General features: G+C 40.9%; 1 protein-coding gene across 3 annotated transcripts in view; it reads right to left on the bottom strand.

The window, feature by feature from the left end:
* The window catches only part of STK39 (serine/threonine kinase 39), a 302,652-nt gene that overhangs the window by 169,801 nt on the left and 114,524 nt on the right, over nucleotides 1-18,327 (bottom strand). For all 3 annotated transcript variants that reach the window (XM_033231238.1, XM_033231239.1, XM_033231241.1), the window contains exons 9-10: nucleotides 12,881-12,929; nucleotides 12,716-12,781 (exon numbers count right to left, since the gene is read on the bottom strand). In XM_033231238.1, coding sequence (XP_033087129.1) covers nucleotides 12,716-12,781; nucleotides 12,881-12,929 — 115 coding nt within the window. The remainder of the gene's footprint in view (nucleotides 1-12,715; nucleotides 12,782-12,880; nucleotides 12,930-18,327) is intronic.

The following is an 18,327-nucleotide window of genomic DNA, read 5'->3' as shown; positions in this document are numbered from 1 at the left end:
ATTACATAATAAAATCTAACCATTCTATTCTATGATCATGTGGCAAAGGTGAATCAAGTTAATGGCTCACCCAAGACCCTCAGTGAGTTGTTGCTAACAAAGTTGATTTTAAATTTAGGGTTGGCTAAACCCTGAGTCCTGGACTTCAAATACAAGAGTACAGTACCAGCTGAAAAATATCTTAACTATTCTTCTTTAAAACTAAAAGTACATTTCCTCTACCGCCCCTCGCACTCTCACACCAGCTCCCATGAAGGCGATCTTCATCACCATCTTGCTTGCTCAACTGCAATTTGAAAAATAGTTACTAATTGACCAGAATACTATGTTGGGTACTGAGAACGCAGAGAGTAAAAGGACACCATTCATGCTCCACAATAATTGATAGTAGGCTACAGAAGGCAAAAGTATCAGAAAGTATGCTATAAATGATACCAAGTACAACTACAGAATTAAGCTCAAGGTAAGGAGTAGTACAGAGAACAGACTGATGAATCTCCTGGGGTGCAGAGACGGTAGTATCAGAAAGCTTCACAGAAAAGGTGCTCGGCTGGGAGAGATACGAGTGTAGGGAGAGGCCTTCAAAACAGAAGGACTGTACATGCCCCTTCATGGGGCATGTGGGGATTTCAGGAGTGTACTGGCAGAAAAGTACAATGACCGAACACACCTAATTTGGTAAAGGTGTGTCGAAGGCCGAGGTGGCCCATGGCTGAGAGGAAGCCTGGAGACACAGATCATGGGACCCTGGAGTGATCCCTTACCTCCAAGTGGTGTGGACCTCATCTTATAAGTGGTGGGAAGTAGTATCTTATTCTATTAATGACAGGAAGCCATTGAGTTTTCAATCAGGGAGAAAAGACAGTACAACCATATCAGAGTTTTGACAGGATCAAAAGGGCATTTGCTGACAATATTTTATACTAGTTTTTCAGCAACTCTAGGCAAATTCTTTTCCTTTCAGAAGAAAAGGAAATAAACAGTACACTAGGAATAGAGGGAGCTGAGAGGCTGAATAAAGGCCACCTACCGTAGGGGCAGTCAGCACCTAGTAGGTTACCAGGATGCTCGGGGAGCACTGCATGGACAGGTGGAGGAGGAGGAGGCAGTCGGGAGCTTCTCTTAGCACGTAATATGCCATTTCAGTTCCAGAAAAGCTAGCTCACGCACACAAGCTTTTGGGAAAAGTTAGCAAATTTCCCAAAGGTAAAAAGGAAGCACATAATACGTCTGAAGACTATGCAGACCTCACAAATCTAACTGGACGTGATTTCCAGTAACAATTAGTTTTCCACAAACTAAAATTTGTAGAAACAGTATCTGTTACAATAATTTCAGAGTATGTGTCATTATTTCTAAGTATCCAAAACTGGACCTCCAGGTCTCTAAAAGCTTACACAGCTCACTGTCTTTTAAGATCCATCTAAAAGTAAAGATATTCTCCCTAAATGGGGATCAGCAAATTACAATTTCCAGAGTGGATCCTCTCAGCTCCCAGTCAAAGGCAACCAGAAAGGGGTCACTTTCCCAGAACATAGGCTTTTAAAAAACAAAACAAAACAAAAAAAAACCTCAATTCACCAAATGCATTGAAAGTAATTCTGTATGATGCTTTTCCCCCTTGCTCTTTCCTCTACCCTCACCTCTGCCTAATTCACCCCCAGCAAAAATACCAGTCAAGCCACAGACAGAGAGCAAAAGGAAGAAATCTGCGGCTCGAGGCTTTTTACAGACTAGTAAGCAATTCCTGTCCAGATTCTTCATCAATGAACTGTTCTAATAGCACCCCCTAGTGACCAAAAGCACTTTTCTGACCAAAGGAACTCTCAGCTCTCAAATGACTAAAAAGCAATGCATTTAAAATAAAAAAGCAGTGAAAACATCAAAAAGCTCACACTCCGCGAACGCCTGTCCCTGTAACAGCCCCAGTGAAATCAGTAACTTTAACCTCTCTAGCCTACTGTTCTCTCAGCTCTAAAAAAGGAAAAATAACATCCTCAACCACCCTTGTCCTCCTCCCTGTGAGCATATGAGTTCCTCAATGCTCATTTATTCCCAAGGCACATGGTCGGTTTTAAGCAAGAGGATGGAGAAGGAAATACAAAGTTGGGAGAGGACATGCACTCAGGCCTATGTGGATCACGGGGAGTATAATATGCATGGGAAATGTAGGAGTTGGTCCACTTCTCCTTCATTGTTATTATTATACATGTTGACTCTTCGTTTTTTTTTTTTTTTTTTTTGAGACGGAGTCTCGCTCTGCCGCCCAGGCTGGAGTGCAGTGGCCGGATCTCAGCTCACTGCAAGCTCCGCCTCCCGGGTTCACGCCATTCTCCTGCCTCAGCCTCCCGAGTAGCTGGGACTACAGGCGCCCGCCACCTCGCCCGGCTAGTTTTTTGTGTTTCTTTTAGTAAAGACGGGGTTTCACTGTGTTAGCCAGGATGGTCTCGATCTCCTGACCTCGTGATCCGCCCGTCTCGGCCTCCCAAAGTGCTGGGATTACAGGCTTGAGCCACCGCGCCCGGCCAGAATTTTCTAAAAATAGCTTGAGACCACAAAATACTGGAGGCTCTCCAAACCCATCTTCAAAATTGAGATGTTTGTTTCTGACATGAATTACGTAAAATGCAAATGTCAGATTGCTTTGATTTGCTAATAGAAAATGTAACTTAAAAACAATGACAGTGAAAAGTCGTTAAATCTCCTTCAATCTCCTGCCTAGTAAAATAAAAACCCAACTGACTAAGGTGTCTCGTGTTCATGGCTCAGCAGGGACGTAACACCCCTTTGATCCCTCAACTCCAAGTCTGAGACCTTTGGCAAAAGCCAAACCTTGTGCTGTTAGCTTTACACAATGGCACAGACGTAAAACCCACTGCTGCCCTCTACTGGGGAAACTTGGAACAAAACTAACATCAATCCATCAAGCATTTGAAATCACCCTCTTCTCCGCTTTAACCATAATGCATAACTTTCGATATTTTATAAGTTAATTATAAGATTCCAGGAGGAGAAAAAAGCAATTCTGTAGAAACTCAGAGTAATTTTCCCTCTTTATCGACTAAAAGAAGAAAGTAAATGGTAGAAAACTGGGATACTGGCTTCGGACTCTGTGAGGACATGATGATGTAGTTGTGGTTAAGGCTCAACCTTAGGCTTTAATTTTCAGGCTTGTACACAGAAGCATGGCAAACCAGGAGATATTTATGGTTCTTCTCAATTTTAAAATCCTGTAACCCTTTAGGGATAGCTTAACTCACTTTTAATAGTTGGTTTTTCCTTTTCTGCTGATATTTCAAAATATTTATAGCTTTTTAAAAATCGTTCTTAATAGTCTAACGTATCTTATCCTCTGGCCTATCCTATTTAACATATCTTACACTCAGGACTTTCCTGATTGTTGTATGGCTGCAGTAATTGAGATCAATGTGAAGTAAGCATCTATCCGGATGCATAAAGGTGCACAATAAATACTATTTTTCTCTCTTCCCCCTTCGTATGTCCCCCATCCACCAGCTTCATGACCTTTCCCATAGCTGTAGCACAGATGCTATGCCCACATACCAAAGCACTTATTCTCTATTACTCTTTGAATTTTGCGTGTCTTGTGACGTTTGTGCGTTCTTCACAGAAAGGTGAGTTTCATGGTCTGTGCTATGTCCTTGTATCACATACACCTGAGTGCCCACTGCTGGTAGCAGTGGTTGTAATGGAAGCAGCTGTTCTAGCAGCAGCAGAAATGGGAACAGCAGCAGTGGTGCCCACAGCTGTGGCAACAATCATAAATGTTACAAAAACAATACTGACTATAATAACTATAGTAATAAAAGCAATATATGTGATTATAAAAAATTTTGCTATAACCTGTGCCATTTATTATTTTGTCCCAAACACTATTATATTATGTATTACCTAATTTAGTCCTCCCAAACATAGCTATTATTACCTTTGCCACTTTATGAGTCAGAAGCTGAGCTTCTGACAGTATCTAACAACTGTCAATGCTAACGAAACTCTCACTAGCCATCTCTCTCTCCAACAGAATCTCCAAAGCCTTTTTGTCACCTCCTTCCCTCTACACTTGCTAGAACCCTGGCAAACTTCCCAGATTCCTGCAACGATGCCTGCAGCATCTCCTAGTGCCTGTGAATAGCACAGACATCCTCCTCGTACTAATGGTGGCCGACTCACTCTGAGAATGACAAATGCGCTCCCATTTTCCTGCATATGCCATTTAACTCTGCCTACCCTCTCCACCTACATTTCCTTCCTGTCCTCTCCCTTCTCTTCTTCTTCATTCTGAGGTATGATTTGGTGGAAAGAGCACAGATTGAGAATAAGAACTGGAGTTCACTCCTGCTTACTGGCCATGTGACTTTGGGCAGGTCCTTTTTCACCTCTCACACTTCCATCTGTAAAGTGTGACAGTAACTCCTGCTCTGTCTTCAAGAACAATTGTTTGGAACAAATATGGAAGCATATATGAAAGTGATCTGAAAGCTGTGAAAGAATATTGGCTGTGTTTGTATTTAATTCTTAACTATTCTTAGGCTCTTCACACACACACGCCCCTTCTCAGGGCAAGGGAGGGTTTGCTGTAGTGAAAGAAAGCCCTGGTTCTCACCCATTGCGAGCACCTTGATGGATCAGAAAAGAAAACACGGAGACAGGTGAATAGGCAATGGCAATGAACTAACTACTGTAATTCTTTTCCTTCTTTCTGTAGGCATCCATAGGCTTTTCCTCCATTTCATCCAAAGCAACAGCAATGCAGAAACAACCTTCAATACTCATCTGCACCCCACCCCACCTACAGGACACTCTCTTCACTCCTGATTTCACTACATACTTCTCAAATGTCCAGTCTTCTGTAGCCGCAATAATCATTCTCCTTACTTACATGACAATCACCCTGCCACTGTTGACTGAGCACCCACTACATGTCAAACACAGCCCCAGACATCCTGCACAGACCATCTCTCACCCTCACGGCAACACAACGTAAGGATTGTCAGCTCTGCCTTATAGGTTAGGCTCAGAGAGATTAGCTCACCCAATAAAAGATACAGATCTAGCTCTTGCTACTTCCAGACCAGGCATAGAGACTGGGGCAGCAGGTGCACCTCCACTTCCTGCCTACATCTGCTAGCAAAGTGGTCTGTATTGTTTTGGTTTTTGTAAAATTTTCGTTTTAATTTCAGGGGCACAAGTGCAGGTTTGTTATCCAGGTAAATTACACGTTGTGGGAGTTTGGTGTACAGATCATTTCATCACCCAGATAGTAAGTGTGGTGCCCAGTAAGTTGTTTTTCGATTCTCACCCTCCTGCTATCCTCCACTCTTAAGCAGGCCCTCATGTCTATTGTTCCCTTCTTTGTGTCCATGTTTACTCAGTGCTTAGCTCCTACTTACAAGTGAGAACATGTGGCATTTGGGTTTTCTGTTCCTGTGTTAGTTTGCTTAGGATAATGGTCTCCAACTCCATCCATGTTGCTGCAAAGGACATGATCTTGCTCTTTTTTATGGCTGTGTAATATTCCACAGTGTATATGCACCACATTTTCTTTATCTAGTCTACTGCCATTCGGGGTTTGATTTTGTTTGAGATAGGGTCTTGCTCTGTTACCCAGGCTGGAGTACAGTGGTGTGATCATGGCTTACTGCAATTTCAACTTCCCGGGCTCAATGAATCCTCCCACCTCAGCCTCCTGTGTAACTGGGACCACAGGTACACACCACCATGCCCAGCTAAATATTTTTTTTTGTAGACACAGAATTGTGCTATGTTGCACAGGCTGGTGTTAAACTCCTGGGCTCTAGCAATCCTCCCATCTTGGCCTCCCTAAGCGCTGGGATTGCAAGTGTGAGCCACCACACCCAGCCAACAAGGTGTTTTTATACACAAGATTTCTATCATTCTATCTATTAATAAAATTCCTCATTAATAGCCTATGAATGTACAGCCATAATGACATAAAGTATAAATGTTTCCTTGAAAAAAGATTAATGATTCAATACAGTAAATATATTCACTTTATCTTTTAATGTTTAATGTAATCATTGAATGTAAATAAATCCATCCTATTAAGAAGTAATACTTGTGTTTACAATAAAGAAACTGGCAGGTCCTACCTTATGCATATGATCAAAGTGAATATCACCAGTAAAAGAATAAATCAATACCATGTGCCTCTTAATATGATACACTGAGAAGAACCCAACATCACTTCTGAGGTATGTCTATCAGAGTGCATAAACTGAATCTGATCATTCAGAAATATCACACAGACCCAAACTGAGGCACATTCTATAAAATAACTGGCCTATACTCTTCAAAGGAGTCCCAGTTGGGAAAAGAAACACTGTTCTAGATTAAAAGGCACTACAGGAGATGTAACAAGTCAGTAATTCTGAACTGAATCCTGGACCAGATAAATGACATGAATGGGAAAACTGGCAAATGTAACAAAATTCAAGTAAGATCAAGTAAAAAATCAAGTAAAAAATAATAGTATTACATCGATGTTCTTTTTTCTAATGTTGAAAACTATACTGTTCTTAGGTAAGAGAGTGTCCTTGATTTTAGGAAATACACAGTGAAGTATATTTAGAGGTAAAGGGCATTCTGTCTGCAACCTACTGTGGAATGTTTCAAAATAAAGAGAAAACATATGAAAATTCTTGGCACAATTTTTCTAACTTTTTTGTAAGTCGGAAATTATTTCATAATAAAAAGTAAAAAAAGGCCAGGCACCAATGGCTCATGCCTGTAATCCCAGCACTTTTAGAGGCCCAGATCAGAGGATCACTTAAGGTCAGGAGTTCAAGACCAGCCTGGCCAACATGGTGAAACCTCGTCTCTTCTAAAACAACAAAAATTAGCTGGGCATGGTGGTGGGCACCTGTAATCCCAGCTACTCAGGAAGCTGAGGTGGGAGAATTGCTTGAATCTGGGAGGTGGAGGTTGCAGTGAGCCAAGATCACGCCATTGCACTTCATCCAGCCTGGGCAAAAGAGCGAGACCCATCTCAAAAAAAAAAAAAAAAAGGTAAAAACAAACAGGACAAGTTCTCAACACTTGTAAGTATTAAATAAATGTGAATTGAAATATTCCTACCCACTGATACCTAAGCAAATTGGTAGATCCAATGGGGCCAAGGACCTTAGGTCCTTGGCATGAAACCCATCTTATAGCCTGATATTAGAAATTCTGGGATCTGCAAAAAACATCCCAGTCTTTCCACTTCACAGTGGTTCCACCCAGAGACAGCAGTGATGTGATCCCCTTTACCTCCTTCTGCTAATGACTAAACATTGTACTGTTTAGTTAATTGCTTACTTAATTTCATGATTAAGAAAGTACAAGCAATAATCTTCCAGTAAATCTACTTCCAGTGAAAACACAGGCAACCATAAAAAGGGAAAGAACTGCCTATTACATTTTTCCTCCTCATTCCCTCCTATGGCCAGTATGTTTTTTGGCTGAGCAGTAAGCATTCAGACATTTGCATACAAGCCCCTTGCCCTCTGTCCTGCTATATGTGGGTTTTATTTTTTTTTATTTTTTTGAGACGGAGTCTCAATATGTCACCCAGGCTGGAGTGCAGCGGCACGATCCTGACTCTCTGCAACCTCTGCCTCCTGGGTTCAGGTGATTCTCCTGCTCAGCCTCCCGAGTAGCTGGGATTACAGACAAGTGTCACCACGCCTGGCTAATTTTGTATTTTTAGCAAATAAAAATGTTGGCCAGGCTGGTCTTGAACTCCTGACCTCAAAGGATCCTCCCGCCTCGGCCTCCCAAAGTGCTGGGATTACAGGTGTGAGCCACTGCATCCAACCCATATGTTGGTTTTAGAAAGCCACAGAAAGCACATGAATATGAGTGTGAATGTGGTGCCTCAAGTATGTTATCACTAACGTAAAACTTAGACATCAGCCAACTCTGAGGGTTAAATGTTCCTGTAGAAGATGCACACAGATCATGAGACCATCATTCTCAGCAAACTGACACAGGAACAGAAAACCAAACACCACATGTTCTCACTCATGAGTGGGAGTTGAACAATGAGAACACCTGGAAACAGGGAGGGGAACATCACATAGTGGGGTGTGTAGGGGGATGGGGAACTAGGGAAGGGATAGCATTAGGAGAAATATCTAATGCAGACGATGAGTTGATGGGTGCAGTAAACCACCATGGCACATGTATACCTATGTGACAAACCTGCACATTCTGCACACGTATCCCAGAACTTAAATAATTAAAAAAAATAGTTCATGTGAAACATGGGTAAAAATAGCAAGATACTGTCTTTAATACAAAGAAAAGGATATAATAATAACTGATTTTGATTAAAAAAAAAAGAAGATACACACAGCCCTAAATATCTACATTCAATTTTAACCAAGCCATTGACTCCCCTCCTCACCTAGTGAACTCAGCACAGTAAAAGATGGAACACTACATGGTTAAGCTTTCAAACCCCAAAACATGGCTGGAGACAGGCCCCTCAGAGAGTCACAGGAGAGGCAGTGATGGCTACGAAGCCTTTTATTCTCATGCACAAAGATAGTGAAAAGTTAAAAAAAAAAAAAGTTACACAGCTGCACTTAGCTCTATTCTCAGGGGTCATTATTAGCATGTTCTCATTTAGAATATATAGAGTGCCTTGAGGTCCAGGAACATCCAATCTTGTATTACCCTCTACCACACGCCTGGAGTCAGACAGAATTGCTGTTTCACAGACAGAAAAATTAGAGCCAAAGAAAATCAAGATGATCCCTAAATAACAATGTCAGCAAAAGAACCCAGAATGGACCAAATATTCTGCCTGTAGGAAGAAAATAATATCCTCAGTTTCTACAACTACCACACACACCAAAAAAATTGTTTTGCATAATAAATTACCAAAGAAGCCACATCGAACTTTTTCCATTTTCTATTTTTTCATAATTTAGAGGAGTCAATCTGGATGAAGACAAGATCACCTACCCTCATGGAATTATGTGGATCGCAACAAAAACATCACATTTTGGCCAAACATGAGTATGATGGGCCTATGCTTCTCTCCCGCTAAAGGATAGCACTGGTGGGCTCCATGGGGCTTTCTATGAACAGCCAGCCACAATACCAGCCTCTCTTCTCCTTTAAATATGAAAATTGTTCATATTAAAGAAAAATGTACCCTAAAAATTATCTCTTAATGTTGGTGACCAGAAGAGAGAAGAGAATGCTGTTTATGACAGCAAATTTCTAATCAACATGGTTGCCTCCGTGCCCAAGAGCCCTGCCCACAGGCCCAGGTGTCATTTAAACACTCATGTATCAATGGACTGTCTGTTTCTCTTTGAAAAACAGCAAACTGATAAGACAAAAATCGATGGATCAACATCAACGAGTAGCCTCTGAGGAGCAATCTATACCACAGACACCAGAGCAAGATCCACTGGGAGGCGCCATAGTGAACAGGAGAATGGCTGAGATCTCAATCAAGACAGTCTAAGAACAAATAAACTAACAACTCCCCTGAATCAATTTTTAAACAAAAGTTACTTAAACACTGGAACAACCTAAGACAAGCAGAGAATCCTACAATAAAGATTTTCATTTCAGTGCACAGGGTGATTAAAATAACATTTACTTTCTAGCAGCCATGTCTGCACGAAGTTTCCCATAAGGACGATCATGGTTGTTTACCAGAATCACAAGCCAGAGCGGGGGATGCGGGGAGACTGCCCACTATTGAAAGGAATTCTAGAAACACATGTATGCCAAGCATTCTGGGGGTTCAAATGAGTGGAAAACAGTTTCAAAGGGCTTTTCCTTGGCACGTGATCATTCGGTCAGTAAACATTTGTGGGCACTTACTATGAATGAGAAACGCACCATGATCTATGCTGTCCTGGGCAGTGTATGCCAAAGAACCCACAGGTATGGGGTGGAGTGTAGCTGATAACCCAATTGCTCATTAAAATTAGAATTATGATGGGAAAACAGCCAATATTATGAAACTAGAGAGCCAGGATAACATCAAAACAGGCCACTCCCTTTTCTCTAGGATGCTTACAGAACTAATTTGCATTCTCCCTTTACTCCTGTGTGACACTGAGCTGTGCGGCCACCTTGCATTTGAAGGGATGGATGATGGAACAAGACCTGAGGTTCATCTAAAAGCAAAGAGTAAGTAAACAGCAGAAGACATGGTTGAAAAATCACATCTCATAGAACTCTAGTTGCTTATTGTTTAAGATAGATGCAAACTGGGGTTCAGAACTCACAGCACACTAATATGTAGTAAGTTTTTTTTGTTGTTTTTTGTGGTTGTTTTGAGACAGAGTCTTGCTCTGTCACCAGGCTGGAGTACAACGGCGCAATCTCGGCTCACTGCAAGCTCCGACTCCCTGGTTCAATGATTCTCCTGCCTCAGCCTCCAAAGTAGCTGGGACTACAGGTGCCAGCTACGACACCCAGCTAATTTTTGTATTTTTAGTAGAGATACGGTTTCACCATGTTAGCCGGGATGGTCTCGATCTCCCGACCTCGTGATCCGCCTGCCTCAGCCTCCTAAAGTGCTAGGATTACAGGCAGGAGCCACCATGACTGGCGAAGTAAGTTTTTTTGTTTTTGTTTTTTAAAAAAAAAAAAAAAAGAAAAGAAATGGTTACAGCCTGAACAGATTCTTCATTTTTTCAAATTTCAAAAACCTCCAAAGGAAAGTATGGGTTACACAGTGGGAACCACAGATGGTTCGGTTTGGCTGGAGGTTAGAATGTAAGACTGGAAGTTGAAATAGTGCCATAAATTTAAGGCTAAGGATCTTGGTCTTTATTGGACAGGATCTATTTTTTAAATTTCTATTTTTTCATTTATTTGCTCTTCTGGTTGTTTTTGTTTAATTTTGGAAACCACTTTTGAGCAATTAAGTGATGTGACCAGAAAGTTAATCTCATAGAAATGCCTAAGAAAGAACAGAAAGGAAGAATGGAGGGAGAACAGTTAGAAATTTATTTCAATTGTCCAGTTAAAAATAGTGGAGAAAAAGGTTTCAACGAAAATTGCAGAGGGAATCATAGAGAAGATGTGGAGAGTGGTTAGATGGGGAAGACAGGGTCGGGGAGGAGGGCTCACATATAGTCCCAGGGTTCTGAGGCTGGGGGGCTTGGAAAGAAATACAGAGCACAAGAAGGTTAGGCTTGGGAGGGAAGGTGGGCCACTCCCTGGAGTGATAGGGAGGCTGGCAGGCCACTCAGCAAGGAGCTGGAGTGTGAGGCCAAAGCTGCAGAGAGAAAGCGGCCTGGAAAACACCTCTCAGGGACCAGCTAACAGGATAGGATCACATGACACTTCCAGCAAAAGAAGTGTGGACCCAAAAATAAGAAAAAGTCCTTTGAAGACATGTACTATATAAGCTAATGGCTTTCAAACAGCATTTTCAACTCTGGCTGACATTTTAAATACTTGATCAAAAGACCCCATGCTAGACTCCAACACTCCTGGGAATCTCCCCAGGCATCTCCTCCAGTCTTCTGATAGGAGTCCTCAAACTCCGGTGGCCTCAAACGAAAGCTTTAGGTTTTCTGTGCTTCCCCTTCAGATATTCCACTCTGGTGGATCATCTGCTCAGCGCTCCCTGTCCCCTCAGAGACCAAGTGGGCTCGTATCTCCAAAATCAACACATCAGTCCTCCCCAACCACTGTCCAGAAACCAGCCCACCCCACAGAATTCTTCTGGTCCAGGAGAAAAGCTCAGATACCTTCACAGAGTGGGACATTTCTTAAAATCCACTTGAAAATCCGTTTAAAACAATTCTAAAGCATCAGGTAATGCATTTTCTACAGAATATTTTAGAAAAGGCAGTATCTGGAATTTAACATTCAGTTATGTATACCTTGGCAAGATGAGATAAAATCCCTAAAGCACATTTCTTTCCCATTTTTATTTACAGCACAGACAACACAGATTCACGTCAGCTTTCTCTGTAACTGTAAATGGGGGAAAAGAACCTCCTTTTTAAAATATGTTACTATATACATATGTTTAATTATAAATATCTAATATAATTTAAAAACCAACTAAACCAAACCAAAGGTTAAACTGTATTAGGTTTCAACCACGATGAAATCTGTAATTACAAATAAGTCTCTGGAAAAATACATAAATAAATACGTACGTACATACATATATACATGCCATTTTAAAAATCTAAAACCTAGAATGGAAAATTTTTCAGCTAATCACTACCATAATTTAGTTAACATAAGGTAAACTAAAAAAGGGACCATAGGTCTTTTATGAGGAAAGAATGCTCTCACAGCTATTCAAACCATGAAAAGTTGTGCTTTTTATCTTCATCGTTACAAACTGTATCTAAAAAGTGATCATGCCTCTTCTGTAAAACCCAAAGGAAAGATGTTCAGAAATATTTTACCTCTCCGGTATTTAAACCTCATCACATCCCCTCCTTTCTGACCTTCTTAAAGCAAAGCTGATAAAGGGAAAAATGAAATCATTTGAGATTTAACTTGTTCCACACCCAAATGTGTAACAATTAGCTGAGATAACGAAAAGGCAAATGCCGTTATCTGAGTAATCACTAATGAGATAGCCTCTGAATAGCATATCCTGCACGTGTGGAAATGTTTTTCCAATTTTTCTATGGGTTTCATTTCCCTGGGGACTGGTTCCCACAGAGTCATGAAGGCTAATGGCACTTACCTTTTTGGCTCTTTGGGCTATGTCTGGAGTTCTTGTAAGCAGCTTCTCAATCAGGTACTCTCTGTTCTGCAAAACAAATATTCCCAACAGTTTAACATCAAATACGATACATATAAATTCACAGTGATTTCAAAATAGCTTTACTTGGGTTTTTAAGCATGTTACCTTGGCCTTCTGGAAGAATTTGCATTTTAAAAGTTCTGCTGCTGTGGGCCTGAAAGATCAATAATAAATTAGAGTTGAAACAATGACCACTTAATAAATGCACTGCCTTGATGAAACAACTTAACCTTAAGAGTATTTCTGGAAGACCAATTTCAGGAATAGCAAAACTCGGTACCAAATTAATCATAGGCTGGCACCAAATTAAATTGTGCCAATTTTCAGGTTCTTTCCAAATACCTCTACTGCCAAACAGATAAACTTCTGTATATAAAGTGCTTGGGGCATAATCAATTTTCTATCCTTCATCCCTACACTTAACTAAGTGAATTCAATGTTTCTAAAAGGTGGCAGACTGACACATCTGTGAGCTGAATTTCTATATTTATTAAGAAACCATACAAGCTACAATATGACCCTGTCAAAGAAAGCATACTCTACTGTGCTCCATGCTTCCCCAAGAGCAGCCGGTACTGCAAGCGGCTCACACATCGTGTCCATGCTCTGTTTGCCTGCTAATAACCCTGTCTCAAGTGCATATGGACTGCTGTTTGCCAGGTGAAGGTAAATGTGATCGTGATTAATAAAATGCAAATTCATTTAGAAGCATTACTAGATGGTGTGATTATTTCCTCGTGGTGTCATTCAACTTGCTTCTCTAGCTCGTATTTCCTGTAAACTCTTAAGTTAGGTCTGAAGGTTTGAGGAGATTTAATTAAGCATTGGGGGGAAGAATACGTCACAGATGATGGCACACACTTCTTACAGCAGCACCTCAGAGGCAGGTCCTGTTAGGTCACTCCACTGCTGTTAGTGATGCTAAATTTAACCATCAGTCCCCCCAGGCACCAAATCTCTCCATTGCAAAGGTCGTGTTTTCCCCCACTGCAATTAGCAAGTGTTCTGTTGGGTAATACTTTGACATTTTATGAAGATCCTATTCCTGAAAACCTTTCTGCTAATTGTGTTCATATCTTTGCCTTCAATAATTATTTCATAGGAAGTAGCAGAATACTGAGTTCCTACTTCTATCTTCCTTGTTTACTGACTGACATTCTTACACAATGAATAGTTTCCTTCATCAATAGTTCCTTCTAAAAACGCAGCCATGAGAAAGAATCAAATAACTAGAGGGTAGGGTGCTCAGCAAGACGACTGGTCTGATCTCTTTCGGGAGATTGAAGGAATTGTTCTAGACTCAACAGACTTTACAAAACATTAAAACCGAACGCAACACACAGCCCTGGACTGGATTCTGGGTGTGAGAAAGAAGCTGCAGAAGCTACAAAGGACATTTGGGAATAATTAGAGATGTGTGAATATGCTAAATATTAGATAATTTTAGGAACGTACTCTTCATTTTCTTAGGTGTGGAAAAGTACTGTGGTTGTGTAGGAACATGTCCTTGTTTATAAGAAATCCAAGCTAAAGTATTAAGTCTCTTACTTTCAGAATTCAGCAAATAAAACATAAATATCACAATTATAGAAAATGTTAATAATTGTTTAATCTAGGTGATGGTATAGAAGTAAACAATGCACTACTTTTTCATCTTTTCCATATATTTTAAGAGTTTCATAATAAGATAATGGGAGAGAAAGGAGGAGGGATGCATTATTGAATATCATTAGGTATTATCTTAGGCAACAATGACCAAACGCACAAATAATATTATAGCAGGGGGTGGGGTGGGGCCAGTTTAAAAGGAATCCTCATGCTTGAAACAATTGGAAACTGCTGCTTTGAAATCAGGAAGCTCCACTAAAATATTCCCAGGGATCAAACCCAAGCACAGAAAGAATTAGCAAACGTCATCAAGTGCATCCGTACGCAAACTGTGTACGTCTGCAGGAGCCCCAGAAACTATTTCTGTGCAAAGAAATTTTCTGTGTAAATCATTACTTCTTTTTTCCTCGGATTCAAGTGGAGCACTGGTTGCAGGTAGGTATCTGACAAAGAACCCTGGATCTCCATATCTACCAGCTAATTGCTTTGAGTAACTAAGGGTCTAAACACAGGTAGGCCATGAATCTGCACCTGTTAAACAGGCCTTAGAACTAAACACTATAGCATAACTCTTTCACATGATTCAACTTTGGTTGTTATTTTAATGTATACTTTTCCTGATCACCAGCAGATGTTTTTGCCTCTAGCTACTCCAAATTCATCCTTTCATTCTCTCAGTAAATATTTACTAAGCACCCACAGTTTGTCAGGCATTATGCTAGGTGGTAGGCATACTACAGTGAAGATGGCAGACATAAATAATACCTCCAACAAGTCACAATCTAGCAGGTAAGAGCAGAGTGTGCTGCTCGACGGCAAGAGGGGCAGCAGCACATTCAAATACCTTGGAGGAAGGAGAAGGGCTCCTGAGGGAACATGTAGTAGAACCACTTTACAGTGGACTCTGAAATGGACCAAAATATCATGTTTGGGAACCTCACAACATGAAACAACATTTTTAAAACTAAGAAGCATACAAAATAACTTGGATTTAATTTTTTAAATGTGAAAAGAACCCTATGAAAATCACAATGATGAAAAAAACTCAAGGCCACTGTTCTGTTCGAAGCCCTCATCATCTCTGGCTAATATAGTTAAATAAAACAGCCCCCCCAGCTAGTGGCTCACTACTTCTCCCTTGCTACTTCCAACCCATCATCCATCATCCCCATTGCTTCCCAAAGTAGCATCTTAAAAAAAAAAAAACTGATCCTCTTTTACCTACCCTGATGCATTTCAGTGGCCTGAGACAGAAGCAAGTCTTCTAGGCCCTGACTCCTCCATCCTCATCTCCCCACACCCCCAAGAGATGCCACCCTTCAACTGCAACGATGTTCTCACTCATCTCTTGCTCTTTCGTGATAACGCACACACTGCTTTTCTTGCTTCCAAATTTTTCATAACCAACTGGCACACCCTCGCTCATCAGTCAAGAGCCAATTTAAATGTCATCTTCAAAGATACCTCTCCTAGCTCCTGCAAGTAGAAGGCACTGCTCCCTAACTGGCACTCATGCTCCATGCTACCCACATTCCCATCATGTATTTATCTGTTCCTATGTCTCCCTGCTTCACTCCACTAGGATACGAGTCCTTCCAAGGCAGGGACCTCATAGGATTCCTTTGTATGTTTCCAATACCTAGCACAGAACAGAAACTACTAAAGCTCAATTTGATACTATAATCAAATATGAGGGAAAGTGATGCTGCTACACATTTGGACACAGCACTACAACTCCTGGAGCTAGATTCAGTTAGCACCAAAATCTAAGCATCTGTTCAATACAGTGGGGAACAGGAGAAAGACTTAATAAAAATGAGACTTGCGCTAGCAAAAAAAAGAGGACAGAGGAAATGCCAACGTAAGGAAGCAAAGTGCCTCCCTGTCTCCTCTGCACCATACCCCCACCAAAAATCCTCCTCCCCACACACGAAGGGTCAATGTAGGATGATGTAGAGAGAAAGCTGGGAAGTACCAAGGATACCTTGAGATACAGGGCTGGGAAAATACTTCGCCTTCTCCAGCAAGGTCATTGCCATGGTAACCAACAATGTAAAAGGGAAAAGCATGCTGCAAAGGAAACTCCTTTCTCTGCACTCCACTCCACTCTCAGCCTTCATCAGTAAGTACAAAAACACAATCAGGTAACAAAACAGAATTGGTTTAAACAACCTGCCTTCTTTTTTTATAGGCTTGTTAAGTAACAGGTAATTCCCACTTTACACAGAGAATAACTAAACAGCAGATCAGAGGTTTCTCTTTGCTCAAATCAGCTTAAGTGTTTATCGCTTTGGGATAAACTGGAAGAAATTAAGAAAATGACAGAGGGGCCAGGCACGGTGGCTCACACCTGTAATCCCAGCACTTTGGGAGGCCGGATCACTTGAGGTCAGGAGTTCAAGACCAGCCTGGCCAACATAGTGAAACCCCATCTCAATTAAAAATACAAAAATAAGCCGGGTGTGATGGCGGGTGCATGTAATCCCAGATACTCAGGAGGCTGAGGCAGGAGAATCACTAGAACCCAGGAGACAGAGGTTGCAGTGAGCCCAGATCATCACACCATTCCATTCCAGCCTGGGTGACAAAGCAAGACTCTGTCGCAAAAAAAAAAGAAAAGAAAGAAAGAAAATGACAGAGGGAAGACAGTGATAGAAAGTGTGAGAAAAGCAGAGGTGCCTGCTGCCCATTTGACTTCAGGGTTTTTTGTTTTTTATTTTCTTCATTTATCTATTTTTATTTTATGCCATAGTGACTACCAATGCCTGGCTAATGTGGAACCACCAGCGCCACCTACCTTTTAGCTGAGTACTACAGGAGAAAATTCTGCAAGCACAGTCACATCTTACATGGCCACTAGCAAACATCAAACAATTCAGCGCAATGTAAGTACCAACAGTTTCATGAGAAATGCTAAAATGTTACCAGTAACCAAACTAACGGTCCAGCCTTTGAATGATTATTCAATTTTAAATCCTTAAAAACAATGCAGCAGTCTGCAAGTAACAACATTCTCAGAAGAAAATCTCTTAAAGTATTCAGCTAATACATATGGATGAACCAAAGTCCACTGAGACTTAAAATAATTTTCAAAAGACTCTAGATGAAAATGATATAGTTTAAATAGTTCTAACAATTTGCATTAATAAGTTCCAACAGCCCTTTGACCTCAAGCAGAGCTGCTTTCCTCCCCACACCACTCCCCACAAAAGAAATATTCAAGTCATATTCTTTTCTTAAGGATTTATCAATGCAACATCATCCCCCTTGTTGCTTAAAAAAAAAAAAAAAAAAAAGTTGGTTCTTTTTACAGTTGCTAGTCACACAAAGCCTGTAGTCTACAAGATTAAGGTTCTTTTATTTTTAAGAAACAGCAAGATGTTCTGGTATGCAAATATAAGCAACTCTCTGTCTACGCCGATGCAGAACACAGACTCAGACGAACCAAAGGGCTGCAACACCCCAGCTCTCTTTCATGAGGAAAGTCCCATGAGCTCTCAAGGCTGACAAAAAAAACACAGCCTACTCTCAGCAGCCTGACAGTTGATGCCTATGAGTGAATCTGTACTGGTCACTGTTTTCTCGCAATATTTTTTCACTTACTGCTCATAAGGTACTCGGCAATACCAGGGCTTTGGCACAAGTAAACTGCTTTCAGATTACAGGTAGATGATCTACATTTAGGCAACAGAAATAATAAAAACTGGCAAAAATTTTGCATTCACTCTTCAACCTACTCAAATCTGATTTCTGTTTATTAAACACTCTTCAATGGGTCCAAATCACCCACAAATTGCAAGCTCCCAATCATCTCTAGTTGTTCAAGAAATGGTACTGAGCATATAATGCAGACCAGACAACGGATATAAAGATAAGCAGCATAAGTTCTCCTAAAAAACTTACAAACTTTTGAGGAATTGGGGTGTGTAAATCAATAAGAGTAC

This window comes from Trachypithecus francoisi, unplaced genomic scaffold, assembly GCF_009764315.1.
Source record: "Trachypithecus francoisi isolate TF-2019V2 unplaced genomic scaffold, Tfra_2.0 Lachesis_group13, whole genome shotgun sequence".
In the NCBI taxonomy this organism is placed as follows: Eukaryota; Metazoa; Chordata; class Mammalia; order Primates; family Cercopithecidae; genus Trachypithecus; species Trachypithecus francoisi.
Note: the sequence above shows the minus strand (reverse complement) of the source record. Positions and strands in the feature narration are given on the sequence as shown.